Source organism: Erpetoichthys calabaricus, chromosome 2 (genome assembly GCF_900747795.2).
Source record: "Erpetoichthys calabaricus chromosome 2, fErpCal1.3, whole genome shotgun sequence".
In the NCBI taxonomy this organism is placed as follows: domain Eukaryota; kingdom Metazoa; phylum Chordata; class Cladistia; order Polypteriformes; family Polypteridae; genus Erpetoichthys; species Erpetoichthys calabaricus.
The window spans coordinates 344,274,660-344,292,590 of NC_041395.2; the positions used below are offsets into that span (position 1 = coordinate 344,274,660).

General features: G+C 45.3%; 1 protein-coding gene across 2 annotated transcripts in view; it reads left to right on the forward strand.

The window, feature by feature from the left end:
• The window catches only part of chka (choline kinase alpha), a 108,592-nt gene that overhangs the window by 15,421 nt on the left and 75,240 nt on the right, over positions 1–17,931 (forward strand). For both annotated transcript variants that reach the window (XM_028796076.2, XM_051923499.1), the window contains one exon: positions 11,854–11,907. In XM_028796076.2, coding sequence (XP_028651909.1) covers positions 11,854–11,907 — 54 coding nt within the window. The remainder of the gene's footprint in view (positions 1–11,853; positions 11,908–17,931) is intronic.

The window sequence follows — 17,931 nt, forward strand, 5'->3', positions numbered from 1 at the left end:
CTGGGCATCCTCCTTCAAATTCCCTAAAGCTGCCAGTCTTATCTTGTGTGTCCACCAGGGCCAAAGGGCCTCAGGGAATGACGGTGGACGATAGAGAAGCTGCAAGAGGCCGAAAAATCAGGGGGCAGAGTGGGTGAAGGTGACTGGGAAGACTAAAAAAAAGAAATCACAAGCCTTTCATTTGCATCATACGGAAGTCGAGAGAGAGGACGTGCAACATCGTTATTTTTTTTTTTTTTTAAATTGTTTCCTAGAGATAACGGACTAATTTTATCGAAATCTCGATAAAACAAAAGATCTTGTTTTCTCGAAATTATGAAATAATTGTATCTTAACGTTGTAATGTTTAGCTTATTGAAGCCACGTCCTGTTTGAAACGGCAGAAGAGCAGGACTGTATTGATCAGCGCGTCACACTTTTGTTCAATCAGGGGCTGACGCTGGCTGAAATACGTTTAGAAAATAATAACGTCAGTGTCCGCCAGTTAAGAAGACGGTTAGCAAGGCTTCAGCTGTATAGGCGTCGCAATCTAAGCGAGCCCGACGCCAGGAGCGAAGGTTAAGTTTCGTTTTCTCGAGATCGCGATAAAATGAGTTTGTTATCTCGAGGAGACATTTTTAAAAAAATAACGATATTGCACGTCCTCTCTCTCGGCTTCCGTACTATCATTGACTTAATTCCTATCATTTTTTTTTGTTTGTTTTTAACTGTACCGGCGTATCTTTCGGGAATTTATTGGAGTGTTGCTAATTCTACCAGAATTCAGAATTTTGTAGTTAGTGGGTCAGCCTCTGTTTTATAATAGCGACTTTCACAACAAGCAACACCACATTTGAACAAAACATATAATGTGACAAATCCACCACCTTAATACCAAATTATAAAGTGTAATGACATATAATTCGGGGACACAGCCGGCTGAATCCCATCTCACACACATCGGACACATGAGGAGCACGTCGGCAAGGACCAACCCGGGATCGAGCACCAGTCCACTGCATTATATTATATTATATTATGGGGTGGCGCAGTGGGTAGTGCTGCTGCCTCGCAGTTAGGAGACCTGAGGTTTGCTTCTCGAGTCCTCCCTGTGTGGAGTTTGCATGTTCTCCCCATGTCTGCGTAGGATTCCTCCCACAGCCCAAAGACGTGCAGGTTAGGTGCATTGGCGATTCTAAATTATCCCTAGTGTGTGCTTGGTGTGTGTGTGTGTGCCCTGTGGTGGGCTGGCACCCTGCCTGGGGTTTGTTTCCTGCCTTGCGCCCTGTGTTGGCTGGGATTGGCTCCAGCAGACCCCCATGGCTCTGTTGTTAGAATATAGCAGGTTGGATAATGGATGGATGGATGGATGGATATTATATTATGGGGCGGCATGGTGGCACAGTGGTAGCGCTGCTGCCTCGCAGTAATGAGACCTGAGGTTCGCTTCCCGGGTCCTCCCTGTGTAGAGTTTGCATGTTCTCCCCGTGTCTGTGCAGGTTTCCTCCCACAGTCCAAAGACGTGCAGGTTAGGTGCATTGGCGATTCTAAATTGTCCCTAGTGTGTGTGTGTGTGTGTGTCCTGTGGTGGGTTGGCACCCTGCCCAGGATTGGTTCCTGCCTTGTGCCCTGTGTTGGCTGGGATTGGCTCCAGCAGACCCCTGTGACCCTGTGTTCGGATTCAGCGGGTTGGATAATGGATGGATGGATGGATATTATATTATGGGGTGGCACAGTGGTAGCGCTGCTGCCTCACAGTAAGAAGAACTGGGTTCGCTTCCCGGTCCTCCCTGTGTGGAGTTTGCATGTTCTCCCCGTGTCTACGTGGGTTTCCTCCCACAGTCCAAAGACATGCAGGTTAGGTGCGTTGACGATCCTAAATTGTCCCTAGTGTGTGCTTGGTGTGTGTGTGTGTGTGTGTGCGCCCTGCGGTGGACTGGTGCCCTCCCCTGGGTTTGTTTCCTGCCTTGCGCCCTTTGTTGGCTGGGATTGGCTCCAGCAGACCCCTGTGGCCCTGTCATTAGGATATAGCGGGTTGGATAATGGATGGATATTGTTGGATATATATGGATATGGTCCTCTGCTGAGATGGAAGAACCTGTAAGAAGGACCACCGTCTGAGCAGCACTCCATCAATCAGGGGTTTATGGTAGGAAGCCACTGTTGATTGATGGCCTGAAAGACTTTGAGATCAAGAGGAGAAAGAGTCTGTGGTCCAATGAGACAAACATGAAAGTCTTTGGGCAGACCTCCAAGCACACACTGCTCATCACTTGCCTAAAATGTCCTTATGGGGAACCTCCATGTTGTTGGTTTAACGAAGCACATTTGACTGAAGTGGCCATTCTAACCCATTAGATGCTGGCAGTGACCAGAGAAGAAGCAGGAGCACACACTTTATTATGAATCGATCAAATCTGAAATTACATGACGCCTTTGACAGAGGGTGTCATAACATTCAGCTCGGTTTATGTGTGTATAGCGCCCTTCATTGACCCGGAGCACTGTGACAAGTTCACCAGTCAGTGCAGTGACCGGCTTTACAATTTGTGAATTCCGTGAGGTGCACACAGAAAGATCCACAATTTTTTGAAACCGAAAGGTGAAATAAAGTCATTGAAAACCAATTAACGTAAATGGAACCCAACAAAATCTGTCTGTTAATTAATTGTCGCTTTTTACAAAATGGAAAAAAAAAAAACACACACACCAGATAAGAAGACGTACCTGTCACCATGGAGTCTTCATGCTTTATTGCATACTCTGAGGAGCCAAAACCTTCTGACCACCCATCTACCCTGCTGCAGCGACTCCACCGTGTGCCACCAATATGGACTCTGCAAGACCTCTGCAGGCGCCCTGTGGTATCTGCACCCACACATCAACAGCAGACCCTCTGAATGTCGTAGGTTGTGCAATGGATCCAGAAGTGGGGTCAGGCTTGTTGTTCTAACACATCACACAGATGCTTCATTGGGATGAGATCTGAGGAATTTGGAGGCCAATAAAACGCCTTGAACTCCTTATCATGTTCCTCAAATCATTCGTGAAAGAGCACATAATCCTGCTGAAAAATGACACTTCCAGTGGGGAATACCAGACAAATGAAGTTTATCTATCTGTCTATTATATAGTGCCTTTGATCGATCAATCTATTTATGTATCTATTAGATAGAGATAGATATGAAAGGCACTATATAAAAGATAGAGTGAAAGGCATTATATAGTAGATAGATAGATGAAAGGCACTATATATCTAACTATCTATCTAAGGCACTATATAATAGATAGATATAGAGATAGACATGAAAGGCACTATATATCTATCTATCTATTATATAGTGCTTTTCACTCTATTATATAGTGCCTTTCATATCTATCTCTATCTATTATATAGTGCCTATCTATCTATCTATCTATCTATCTAAGGCACTATATAATAGATAGATACATAGTGCCTTTCATATATCTATCTACCTATCTATTATATAGTGCCTTATATAGTGCCTTTGATCTATCTATCTAATAGATAGATAGATCCTTTCATATCTATCTCTATCTATTAGATAGAGATAGATAGATATGGATAGAGTGAAAGGCACTATATAGTAGATAGATATATAGATAGATATGGATAGAGTGAAAGGCACTATATAGTAGATAGATATATAGTGCCTTTCATCTATCTATCTCTATCTATCTATCATATAGTGCCTTTCATATCTATCTTTGTCTATCTATTATATAGTGCCTTTGATCTATCTATCTAAGGTACTATATAATAGATATATAGTGCCTTTCATATATCTATCTATCTACTATATAGTGCTTTTCACTCTATCTATCTATTAGATAGAGATAGATATGAAAGGCACTATATAATAGATATATAGTGCCTTTCATATATCTATCTATTATATAGTACCTTTCATATCTATCTAATAGATAGATAGAGTGAAAAGCACTATATAGTAGATAGATATATGAAAGGCACTATATATCTAGCGCCAGTGCTAAGTGCTTATCAAATTAACATCCAAATCAATGCCCAAGATCCAGGGTTTCTTAGCTGATCACTGCTCAAAGTATCCCACTCCTTCCACCAATTTAGCTTTATCCCACAGTGCTTCCTAATGCCATCTCTTGTCCAGGTAAATGATGCCCAGAACATAGGATTCATCTGACCAGACACCCTTCTTCCATTGATGCAAGGTCCAGTCCTGACACTCGTGGCCATTGTAAGCTCTTTCGACGTTCCACACGAGTTAGCACGGGCACCCACACCCCATACACAGCAGTGTGTGTCGTGGCACACTACTCCCATTTTTTACCAACATTAATATTGTCCGAGATTTGTGCCACTGTAGCCCTCTTGTTGGTTCGTACCAGACAGGACAGCCTTCGTTGACCTCTCACATCGATGAGCCTTGACCACCCAACACTCTGCCTAAAGAAATCTCACGACAGCACGTCTTGACCAATGGTGCAGTCCCACAGCAGAGCATCCATGTTCATTTGACCTTGTCTTCAACTATACCATGGGCCGCGTGTTGCCACTGTCGGCTCGCAACTTACCCTTGTATCCAATGGGAGCTTGTTGTGAACGGTCTGCTGATGGTTTCAGTGATCCAGATTGCTCTGCCATGATGTCTGCGGCGATTCTCCAAGGGAAGCACATGTTGACGATCATCATGGACTGGATCTTGAAGACACTAAGAAGGGCTGCACTTTGTGTGCTCAAATTACCCACAAGCCACCACGAATGTGTTGTATTGCGTCGGCCGCTGCGGTCACTGTGTAATATTCAGATTGCCTTTACTTTTATTTTTAACCCTCGTAGATCCCCAAACTCCATTTGTGCCACCGCTACGAGATCACCGACGTCCATCGCTTCACATGGGAGGGCTTGGAATGTTTTGGCTCCTCGGTAAATGTGCACAGTAAGACCCAGAAACGGACGGAAAGTTGGGTGCAGAACAAACTAACAGACAGACAGACTTGGATGGCGTGTCCACCCGTTGTGCTAGATGATGGGCAGCACGGGTCACAAGTGCCACCCTCTCAAGTCCAAAGGCTGGATGAGATGCAGTTGAAGTCCGGCGTTTCGAACCTTTATACTGGACACTCTCATGGAGTGATGAGACCCCTGCGCTTCTGCCTGGCGGTGACAGGATTCCCAGATACAGAGTAGCCGGAATGCCCGATGCCCACTAGTTTGTAACTATTTCATTGCATAGATTTACTTAGCGATGAAGGCAAAGTGTTGAATTGGGGACGGGGTTGGGTGGGGTGGGGTGGGGTGGTCCTTCATCCTTCATAACTTCTTGTGTTTTTATTTAATTTTGAAGTACAGTATATGTTGGTGTTTTCATGTCTTTTTTTAAATATAAGCTTTGTTTGCACCGAGCGGGGGTGGTGTATTGTATGGGGTGGGGCTGGGTGGGGGGTTTAATGTACCACCATGGCTGTACATGCGTGTGTTCTTTGCCGTAGGCTGTGCCCCCACCCTGCGATCGTGCCTAGCGCACTCTGGTTTCCAGGTGACAGACACGATGCACGGTACAGTATGAGATCTCTGAAGATTGACGCATTACCTCTTTTTTAATTTTTACTTTTATTATTTTATTAATTTATGTATTTATTTTTGTAAACCCATAAACGTCTCTTCTTCTCCTTTCTTGATCCTTCTGACTTGTTTAGATTTGTTATATTCTAGCATATATTTGCATATTTCTTGTGCTAAGTCTGCAGCAGGGCTCACTTACTGTGTTTGACCAGCTAGAGAAAGACAGTGCATGCTGATTGGCCGCTTCTGTTGTCGGCCCCCATAATTATCTGGCACCGGGGGGGGGGATATAAGAATCGTAAATCTAACGAGCCGAGGGAGATTTGAAAAAGATGTTCAGCCAAATGTGAGTGTCGGCGAGCCAACCTGAATGAGAACCCTGAGGCTTCTGACAGGGGGAATGGGTGGGATGTTTTGCCTCCCCCAAGTCCGCAGCCTGGCAACATGGCATTCACTGGAAAGAATGGCACTGGGTAGACTGAAATGACTTGGCAGCGATGCTGGGGGGAGTCATATACTGCATAACAGACTTCGGTGGGGAGGGACACAGCGGAAATCCTGACCTCCTGGGGGGGAATTGAGGTATACAAGTAGCTCAGGTGTGCAAACAGTAAAAAAAAAAAAAAAAAAAAATCACAGTGCTGTGAAAAAGTATTTGCCCCCTTTCCAGATAATAAGAGTAATAGGGTTAATTTATATAGCACACTAAAATAACACAGTCGCCCCTTGAATGAATGCAGCAGTAATACTAAACAAATCTGTGTGGCATGCTAGGCTCTTTGGTTTTCTCACGTCACCAAAGACTACAGTCATGTCACAGGCCATGTCACATTTGACGAATTTTCCAGTGATTTTCAGTTGTAGCCTTCTTATCTTATCATATCTTACATAATCTTATCAAGTCGGAGGTAGTTAATGGTGGGTGCCAGAGAAAGTCATTCATCTACATACACGTATCTGTTGGCTTGCTATGTGTCTGTTATATGCCATTTGTTGTGGGATTTGTAAAAGCAGCGCTAATGTTTGTAATGCGCCGTCTGTTGGAATGAGAAAGGCAATGCATCTTATTGCTTCATGCACAACTTAATATATTCTAATAGATGGTGCACTACAGACATTAACAGTGAACACGTCCAACACAGAATAACTACCGGACTGGCAGAAATCCACTTGTCCACCTTAATAAAAAGACAAGTGTCTGTCTGTGGGTGTGTCTGTGTATCTGTGTGTCCATCCAGTTACTATGTCTCTGTTGTATACCATTTGGTATGGGGTTCATAAAAGCAGTGCTAATGTTTGTGATGCACCATCTGTTGGAATGATAAATGCAGTGCATATGTCTCTGTTAAATGCCATTTGGTATGGGATTGGTAAAACCAGTGCTAATGTTTGTGATGTGCCACCTGTTGTAATGACAAATGGAATGCATATGTGATGCGCCATGTTGTAATAACAAATGCATTGCATATGTCTCTGTTTAAGCCATTTGGTATGGGATTCGTAAAGCAGAGCTAATGTTTGTGATGTGCCACCTGTTGGAATGACAAATGGAATGCATTTTACTACTATGTGCAGTACTAAATACATTCCAATATGTAGTGCACTACAAACATTAATGGTGAATACATCCAACAGAGAATAACTACCAGACAGACAGAAATCCACTTATCCACATTAATAAAAGGACAGGTGGCTGAGCCTCTGTTATAAGCCATTTGGTATGGGGTTCATAAAAGCTGTGCTAATATTTTTAATGTGCCATCTGTTGGAATGAAAAATACAATGTATATGTCTCAGCTAAATGCCATTTGGTCTGACATTTGTACAAGCAGTGCTAATGTTTGCTGGAATTGACAAATGCAATGCATATGTCTCTGTTAAACACCATTTGGTATGGGATTCGTAAAATTCTGGAATGGAAAATGCAATGTATTTTACTACTATGTGCAATACTAAATAAATACATTCCAATAGGTAGTGTACTATAAACATTAACGGCTGTTAACATTAAAAGAGAATAATAATAATAATAATAATAATAATAATAATTCATTACATTTATATAGCACTTTTCTCAGTACTCAAAGCGCTATCCACACAGGGAGGAACCATGAAGCGATCCCACAATCTTCCACAGTCTCCTTACTGCAAAGCAGCAACACTATCACTGCACCACCTGTGAGGTTAACTACCGGATGGATAGAAATATGCTTGTCCACCTTAATAAAAGGACAAATGGCAGTGTGTCTGTGTATCTGTGTGTCCATCCTGTTACTACGTCTCTGTTATATGCCTTTTGGTATGGGGTTTGTAAAAGCAGTGCTAATGTTTGTGATGCACCATCTGTTGGAAAGAAAAAATGCAATACATTTTATTACTACATGCATTACAAAATACACTTCAATGGTTGGTGCATTGCAAATATTAGCATAGAACACGTCTAAGAGAGAGTCCCCACCATACTGACAGGAATCCACTTACCCCGCCTTAATAAAAGAACAAGTGTCTGTCTGTCTGTCTGTCTGTTTGGTTCCTCAGGTTAGGAAGAAAAATGTAAACATAGGCAAAACATGTATAAGTGGGATAATTAATAAAAATACCAAGTAATGGTCTAAAAATAAGAAAAATGGTCTTGTCCGATGGGTGGCACGGTGACGCAGTGGGTAGTGCTGCTGCCTTGCAGTTAGGAGACTCGGGTTCGCTTCCCGGGTCCTCCCTGCATGGAGTTTGCATGTTCTCCCCGTGTCTGCGTGGGTTTCCTCCCACAGTCCAAAGACATGCAGGTTAGGTGCATTGGCGATTCTAAATTGTTCCTAATGTGTGTGTGCCCTGCGGTGGGCTGGCGCCCTGCCCGGGTTTGTTTCCTGCCTTACACCCTGTGTTGGCTGGGATTGGCTCAGGCAGACCCCCGTGACCCTGTAGTTAGGGTTGGATAATGGATGGATGGGTCTTGTCGGATTAGTCTTGCTATTCACCAGCAACAGACCCGCTTGAGTCATGTGAAAGAGGTTTATATGGCTGATATCTGTTGCCCACCACAGAAAGTTGAGTGGAAAATAACAATAAATCAGTGCATACATTGGGACATCCAAGACCCGACATGACTACGCTAGAGTCGCTAAACCAGGCCAATGTGGTAGCAACCACAGCTGCCTTTTCCAAGCACAACACTTTGACTCTCAGAGTGGTCACTTCAGTGAGCACCGCTGAGAGAAAGCGACGAGAACGGGCGGCTCTATCCGACGAGGAAAAGACCGCCATCGGAGAAAGGGACTTACACCAGACCAAATGGACAGCCCATGTATCAAATAAAGACAGCACATCAACGTTGATTATTTCAATTTCAGCCCATCTTAGACGGGGAGCACCGCTAGTAGCAGAGCCGGATTGAGACCCCCACAGGCCCCTGGGTGACGGAGCTCCTTAACAGAGAGTTCATCGTACTTTCAGCAATGACACGTTTAATGCAGCTCAGTAATTCTCACTTTTGATGTGGATGTGGGACGTGGAGTGGGATCCCCTCTTGATCATGTCAGCTGGTGGATACTTCATTTTTTCATCAGGCAGGGGGGTCTCGGTGAACAGGCCCCTTGCCATCACTTGCACCCAGAACATTCTGATGGTAGATCTGCCCCCTGGATAATAACTTAATCCAGGATATTTTAAACAGAAAATGAAGAAAGAATGATAGAGGGAGTGCTAATCTCCTTTGAGTCCTTTAAACACTCTGGTGGTCCGCTCTCATTAGTGTAGTTAGATGAACGCATCTCTTTCTCTGTCAGTTCTCCCCGGTGGGTTCCCCCCAGCTGCAGTCATCATCAACAGACTCTTCATCCCGCCTGTCTTTTTGAACTTTGGCCCAGATGCGCCTAGCCGGCCCTCCATCATCCCATACATTGTACCCGGACCGTAGGAGGGTCCGTCCCAGTCCCTGCTTTTATACTAAAGCTAAGCGGGGAACATCCCTCAGGGCACCATTGCCTTTGCTCCCTCTCAGCGACCCCAACCACCCTGCCTCCTCTCCTTCTCCATGCTTGCTTGCCCCACCGATCTTACCTTGAAGCTCAGTCTCCTTATCCTGCAACCTCCTCTCCTTTTGAATATCGGCGGGCACAGGTGCTTATCTGGGTGCCCCAGAGTGCCAGTGAGGCTATCAGCCCAGACTGTGCGCATCTGCACGTGAATGCACGATCCACTGACCACCTCAATAACACACCGCAGCCGCTCCACCACTTTATAACTCACCTGCACGCTGCCCACTGAGCTTATCGCACTTTAAATTTGTACCACCAGTGGCAGATGGCCAGGGTCTTTAAGCCTTTGGAGTGCAAAGTAACAGGTGAGAGGGCATACACTGGGCACTCTCTCTGTCTCTCTCTGCCGGATCGCTAAATGGCAGCCCTCTTGAGTTGCATCGGTGCCTCGAATTCCCACTGGGCACCATGGGACACGGAGGTCGGCAGCTCTGCCCTGTTGTTCTCCATGGGTGCCGCCAGGGGGTGCTGCAGAGCTCTGTTTCATCGAGCTCCCACCTTACCAAGCCTAAGGGATTCAGAGTCAGGAGGTTGTGGACAATTCTTGCTGGAGGAGGAGTGGAGGTAGATACAAAGAAGGAGTTGCTGTGTGCTGCGTTATTGCAGTTATTGTACTGTGCTGCTGTGGGAAAGAGTTGGGAAGAGTTTCCCACAGAAAAAATAAAGCCAGTGTGTCGTACTGGACTTGTGTCTGCGTCCGCTTCTGTCAGGTTTGGGGAGCCGGCGCACCCCCTGCAGGCCACACACCACGGATCTGATCTTCATGACACTTTTCCCATCATTTTTGCCTATTTCAAAACTTCTTCCTTAGGTTGTGCTGTATGCACCATCTGTTGGAATGCAAAAAATAAAGTGCATATCATTAGTGCCTGTGGTGGGCAAGGTACCCTGCTCGGGGTGTATTTCCTGCATTGTGCCCTGTGTTGGCTGGGATTGGCTACAGCAGACCCCCGTGACCCTGTAGTTAGGATATAGTGGGTTGGATAATGGATGGATGGATGGAGGTTGTGCTGTATGCACCATCTGTTGGAATGCAAAAAATAAAGTGCATATCATTAGTGCCTGCGGTGGGCTGGCACCCTGCCTGGGGTTTGTTTCCTGCCTTGCACCCGGTGTTGGCTGGGATTGGCTCCAGCAGACCCCCGTGACCCTGTAGATAGGATATAGCAGGTTGGATAATGGATGGATGGATGGAGGTTGTGCTGTATGCACCATCTGTTGGAATGCAAAAAATAAAGTGCATATCATTAGTGCCTGCGGTGGGCTGGCACCCTGCCCGGGATTTGTTTCCTGCCTTGCACCCGGTGTTGGCTGGGATTGGCTCCAGCAGACCCCCGTGACCCTGTAGTTAGAATATAGTGGGTTGGATAATGGCTGGATGGATATCATTAGTGCATGGAATGGGCACGTCGAGAGCAGTGAGCCTGTTGTGAGTGACATTTGAGGCATTGCAGACAGGGCTGTCTTAATGCATGGGCACGCTGGGCAGTTGCCCAGGGGCCCACGTTTTTTCTGATGTATGTTTCTGTTTTGCTATCAAAACAGGAGCCCCAGTGCTCTACTTTGCCCAGGGGTCTATGATGCCGTTAATAAACGGCCCTGATTGCAGAACAGCAGAGTTTGAATTAGATGACGCTTCTGCACTTCGATTTAAACGCTGAACCAACAGTCCACCACAATTTATCGTGACATCTCCCGGCTAATATTAGATAAATTTGGATATTTCAGATGAAATGTGAAAAGAGCACCTGCTGACTAAAACGGGCATACCAAACTACACACGACAAATCGGGCGGGCGATCCAAATCCTGCTCCATGCTGCCTCATTTGCACCCAGTGGAACTCCCTTCAGGTTGGCTTCGTTGACACTGGTTTGGACATTTTAACATCAAAAACAAATCTTTAGCTCCAGATTTAGAAGTCTGGTTTGGAGGACAAGCAATCGGAGATGTTTGTGGTGCCATTTTCTTCGGTCGTTTGAGACCTGATATGAAGAACGCAGTGCTGTAGCCAGCATGTGCTGTGTGGAGTCGGCAGCGGCAGCAAATGGCACGAGCAGTGAGAAGAAGGGCCACTAAGGGAGCCAACTGCAGGGCCATCTGCTGCCTCTGCCGCCGGGCGAAAGTTAAGGCAGATGAGGGGCGACGTGGAGATGGCAGAGCTGCCACACAAGAGCCAGTCTAGGTTGTCAATTGTCTGAATGCTTAGAATAAGGCAGACGTTTCATTTTTTTCTTGTTGCTTAATAAACATCTGCTCTTTCTCTTGTTATTAGATGTCTTGTAATAAAGGGGACTCCAGACAGGCTGAAAAAGAGAACGACTTTCAGGTAAGTGGCCTCGTGAGCCATGTTGGTGGCTGTCCACCCGGAAATGACATGTTGGCCGAGAAAAACTGTAACGTCGTGTCTTCAAAAACCAAAGATCCAGGCGTTTAATGACCTCTTAGGGAAGGCCATCAGCAGTGTGTCTGTCTGCAGAGAGAGTATGGACCTCGTCATTGAGGGGTTTACAGACCTCGGCAGTGACATTCATGACTCTGGTGACTCTTCCTATGAAGTCAATAGAATGATTTGGGGGTCATGAGGTCACCACAAAGGGGTGTGTGGCACTCCAGATATCTCTGTAAAAGGACGAAGGTCCAAGTCTTTAGAGTCCTGGTGGTTCCTGTTTGTGAGACATGGACGCTGTCCAGTGACCTGAGATGAAGACTGGACTCCTTTGGCCTGTAAGTGAGGGTCTGAAGGGCCAAAAATGGGGTCGGAATCCAAAATGCTTGATGTCTTGCACAATTAGACCTCAAGGTAGGTTGACCAGCATGTGCATTTCCATTTGAACAGAGGAGGTCCGGCTTGTAGTGTGCAGGAAGGGAACCCACTAATAGGAGTTTGTTTGTTCTGATGGGTGACGTCTCCAGCATAGCAGCTGAATGATCCATATTACTAACCGAGAATGCTAAACCGGATGATGGACGCAGGCACATCCGGCAATGGGCCGTAGCTGCAAAAAGACGTACTGCGCAGGCGCAAAAAGAGTCCGCGAGGGTCGGCTGAGGAGCCGAGAAAGGCGGATAGAAGAGGGCGAGAGAGGCGGACAAGACCACAGAAAAAAGGAGTGAGCACAGGAAAAATTGAGAAATGAGGCGCAAAGAGCACCGAAAAAAGGAAACGGCACATAAAAAAGTATTCAAACGCAAGCAAAGCACGAAACACATTGCACACGAAACTAGACCCAAAAAAACAAAAAAAAAAAAAAAAAAAAGAGGCTCGCGCACAACAGCAAGGCACCCCCCCCCCCCTACAGGCACCGGACGGGACACACACCAAGAGGGGGATTCAACAAGCCCATGGAACACAAAAAAAAGAACACAAAACCACCCCACAGACCCTACAAGCAAGGGACGGGACACACACAAAGAGGGGGATTCAACAAGACACAGGAACACAAAAAGAAAGAAGACGCTCGCGCGACAACAATCCTCAACCCCCCCCACACACACACACACACACACATCCATAAGAAGTGACACCCAAAGCCACATATTCTAAAGTGAACGTCAGCACCTTCACACTACACAGCATAGGTGTCAGCATTGGTGGATCTCCTTACAATAAAGCACTATTAACCGTTCAACTGCAGAAAAAGAAACATATTAACAGTGACTGCGATCCTTCTTATTACTTATCCATATTTCGCATGCTGAGAAAGAAACAAGTCATGAATACACGGTCACGGGTACAAAACGAAAAGGAAAGGATAACAGGAACAAACACACGAAAACGAAAGAAACAACAAAATAGACGGCTATGCGGCATAGGTGGATCTCATTACAATAAGGCACTATTAACCGTTCAACCGCAGAAAAGGCTCCATATTAACAGTGAGTGCAATTCTCCTTATTACTTATCCATATTTCGAAAAGAAAAAATGTCTCGACTCCAAAAACGCAAAGCTCAACTAAAGCTTCTAACTAACGATGTACCTAAAAGTAAAAACTTTATGAACTGCATTAGATCCTACAATAGTTCATTTGCTTTTAGTAAATATCAGGCCACCAAAAGGCAATGGCCCATACTACTTTCCCATATGTGCACAAATACTGCATCGCATTGGAACAGTGCACCCTGAAACAAATCAACAACGCAAATATGCACAAATCTACATCCTAGATCCACATTACGCAATCTATCAATCAAAGTGCTGCATCGCAACAGGCACGGATTCAAAACGAAACACCTCCCGTCTCAGACATACGTTAATGGCAGCGAAGGCTACAACGGGCTTCTCACACAGCACAGGCAAATCGATTACAGCTCCAAAACAACATGTCCCAAATACTACACATGCAACAACGCGCCTCTCAAACGGCACAAGCAAAACATACACCAGGAAAATTCATTCGGATTAATGAATGTCATTTGCAATCATTGTCATTCAGTTCACTTCCCTGAAGAAACAACTGGAAATACAAGTTATACATTTACACGTTGTTGTCAAAAGGGTCAAATTAGACTGCCTTCTTTACATTCATATACTGAATATCTACAGAAGCTTATAACTGACGATGTACCTGAAAGTGAAATCTTTATCAACTACATTAGATCCTACAAATCGGTATCCACTATGAACATTAACGGTGGCACTGCACGTGACATCCGTCTTGAAAAAATGTTGTTTATTGATGAATGTACAATGGCATAAAGTCACTTACTCAACACCATTCATAAACTTCTACAAACGTTTATGAATAATAATATTCGATTTGGAGGAAAGGTACTTTTATGAGGAGGAGATTTTAGACAGTGCTTAGCTATTCTTCCAGATGCCATGCACTCAGCTATTGTTCAGTGCACCTTAAAATACGCAGACAATTGGCATTGCTTTCAAAAGATACAGTTAGTAAAAAAGATACGATGTCCAGAACCAGATCATAACAATTGCTTATTACAACTGAGAGATGGTACACTCACCAATACAGATGGACTTCAGCCACATATTATTACAATTCCTCAAGCCTTTATCTGCGACAACTTAGTTACAGAGAGATTTCGAACAGCAATCTCATTAGACCAAATGCCCCTTTTAACACAACGCACTATATTATGTCCAAAAAATATTAATATGGAAAACATTAATACCCAAGTCATTCCATTACTTCCTGGAGAGACACAACTCTTTCTAAGCTCTGACAAACTTGACTCTGATCACAACAATAACCATTTTAAATGACCTTACAAGTTCTGAGCTGGAATTACCTTTTACACTTAAACGGCGTGTACAAAGAAATTTTCAAATAAACCTTTACACTGTGCCACACACTTTATTGTTTGCTTTCTATTTGCATCATCTACACCGTCACACTATTCTATATCTCATTCATACATCACGCTCTTTGTCATTCCCAAAACCAGGGGTTGGCGAGCGAAGCGAGCAGGGGGCGGAGCCCCCTAGTTCATCATTAGAATATTAGAGAGATTCACTGATCTCGACTTTGCTGACGATGCTGTGATCTTCATGGAGTCCATGGAGGCTCTGATCAGGGCTCTCGAGAAACTGAGGGAGGGGTCAGAGTGTCTGGGCTTGTGAAGGTCCTGATAAAAACCAAAGATCCAGGCGTTTAATGACCTCTTGGGCACAGCAGTGTGTCTGCCTGCAGAGAGAGTGGACCTCGTCATTGAGATGTTTACTGATCACGGTAGTGACATTCATGACTGGTGACTCTTCCTATGAAGTCAGTAGATGGATTGGGAGAGCATGGGGGGGTCATGAGGTTGCTGGACAGGGGTGTATGGTGGTCCTGATAGCTCTACAAAAGGATGAAGGTCCAAGTCTTTAGTGTCCTGGTGCTCCCTGTTTGTGAGACATGGATGCTATCCAGTGACCTGAGATGAAGACTGGACTCCTTTGGCCTGTAAATGAGGGTCTGAAGGGCCACAAATGGGGTCTGAATCCAAAATGCTCAATGTAGGTTAACCGGTATGTGCATTTCCATTTGAATAGAGGAGGTCCAGCTTGTCGTGTGCAGGAAGGGAACCCACTAATAGGAGTTTGTTTGTTCTGATGGTTGAAGTCTCCAGCATAGCAGCTGAATGATTCATCATTAGAATATTAAAGAGATTCACTGATCTCGACTTTGCTGATGATGCTGTGATCTTCACGGAGTCAATGGAGGCTCTGATCGGGGCTCTCGAGAGACTGAGGGAGGAGTCTGAGTGTCTGGGCTTGTGAGGGTCCTGATAAAAACCAAAGATCCAGGCGTTTAATGACCTCTTGGGCACGGCCATCAGCAGTGTGTCTGTCTGTAGAGAGAGTGTCGACCTCATTGAGAGGTTTACTGACCTCAGCAGTGACATTCATGACTCTGGTGACTCTTCCTATGAAGTCAATAGAATGATTTAGGGGTCATGAGGTCACCACAAAGGGGTGTGTGGCACTCAAGATATCTCTGTAAATGGACGAAGGTTCAAGTCCTTAGAGTCCTGGTGCTCCCTGTTTGTGAGACATGGATGCTATCTAGTGACCTGAGACAAAGACTGGACTCCTTTGTCCTGTAAGTGAGGGTCTGAAGGGCCACAAATGGGGTCAGAATCCAAAATGCTCAATGTAGTTTGACCGGTATGTGCATTTCCATTTGAACACAGGAGGTCCAGCTTGTAGTATGCAGGAAGGGAACCCACTAATAGGAGTTTGTTTGTTCTGATGGTTGAAGTCTCCAGCATAGCAGCTGAATGATTCATCATTAGAATATTAGAGAGATTCACTGATCTCGACTTTGCTGATGATGTTGTGATCTTCATGGAGTCAATGGAGGCTCTGATCGCGGCTCTCGAGAGACTGAGGGAGGAGTCTGAGTGTCTGGGCTTGTGAGGGTCCTGATAAAAACCAACATCCAGGCCTTTAATGACCTCTTGGGCACAGCAGTGTGTCTGTCTGCAGAGAGAGTGGACCTCATCATTGAGAGGTTTACTTACCTCTGCAGTATTAGGGTGTTGTACCGTGTTAGCCAATAAGGATGTAGTGAGAAGTCAAGCAAACTCTTTATTGGCTAGCTAAAAAGATTACAGTATGCAAGCTTACATCTTGCCTGAAGAAGGGACCTGAGTTGCCACGAAAGCCCACATATTGTAATCTTTTTAGTTTTAAGGGTGTCATTTTGCTTGACTTATCGTTACCTTGGCAGTGACATTTGTGTCTCCGCCAAGTCTTCCTATGAAGTCAGTAGATGGACTGGGAGAGCATGGGTGGTCTTGAGGTCACTGGAAAGGGGGTGTGTGATGGTCCTGATATCTCTGAAAAGAATGAAGGTCCAAGGCGGAGAGAGTGGACCTCGTCCTTGAGAGGTTTACTTACCTCGGCAGTGATGTTCATGACTCTGGTGACTCTTCCTATGAAGTCAATACAATGATTTGGGGGTCATGAGGTCACCACAAAGGGGTGTGTGGCACTCCTGATATCTCTGTAAAAGGATGAAGGTCCAAGTCTTTAGAGTCCTGGCTCTCCCTGTTTGCTCTCCAGTGACCTGAGATGAAGACTGGACTCCTTTGGTGTGTCTTCAGAGAATCCTTGGGGTGGGGGCCGCTGGTTTGACTTTGTGTTGCTCACGGAGTCCCGAATGAGACACATGACCTGCAATCAGTTACGGCACTACGGCCATGTGGCGCGATTACCCGAGGGTGATCCGGCTCACAGGATCCTCATTGTTGAGGGCCCACACGTATTAAATAAAACAGACCACCATGGCCCCCTAAATCCCATATATTCTCATTAGCAGACCATTTCAGTTTCTTGTGAAGCCTTACGAAGGTCTTACCATCAGAAGACATTTGAAACACCAAAAAGAAAAGTGACAGGAAGTAGCAACTTGTCTTACCTGCTTAAAATGCCCAATGTCAGGTGCCAGTTAGGGGTTTGGAGTGGCGCAGAGGAACATACCGTACCACTATAATGAAATACTTGGAGAAAAGAAGTTTCTAGAAGCCTGCAACTCTTGTATAAATCGCAAAGGTCACAAAGGTCTGGTCAGGGCCATTTGGCACATTTGGCACCTGGCGGGTTGGACATGTGGATGCAGTGTCTGCCCACCCTGGCATGTGTGTGGTGTGATGGGCCAATACCCCGGCCAGGATTGGTTGCCCTCTGTGTGGCTGCTGAGTCAGAACTCGACACAAATGAAATATTTATTTTATCGGCAGTAATGTGAATGTGTGGGACAGTCCCGTGTGGCGTTTCTTAAATACGCGTAGAGGTTTTGCTTTTTGTTTCTTCCCCCCCCCCCCCCCCCCCATTCTGTACGAATTTATGAAGCGCGAAGGTTTTGCAGAAGTGCCAGTCACCACTTTTTTTTCACTAATGTG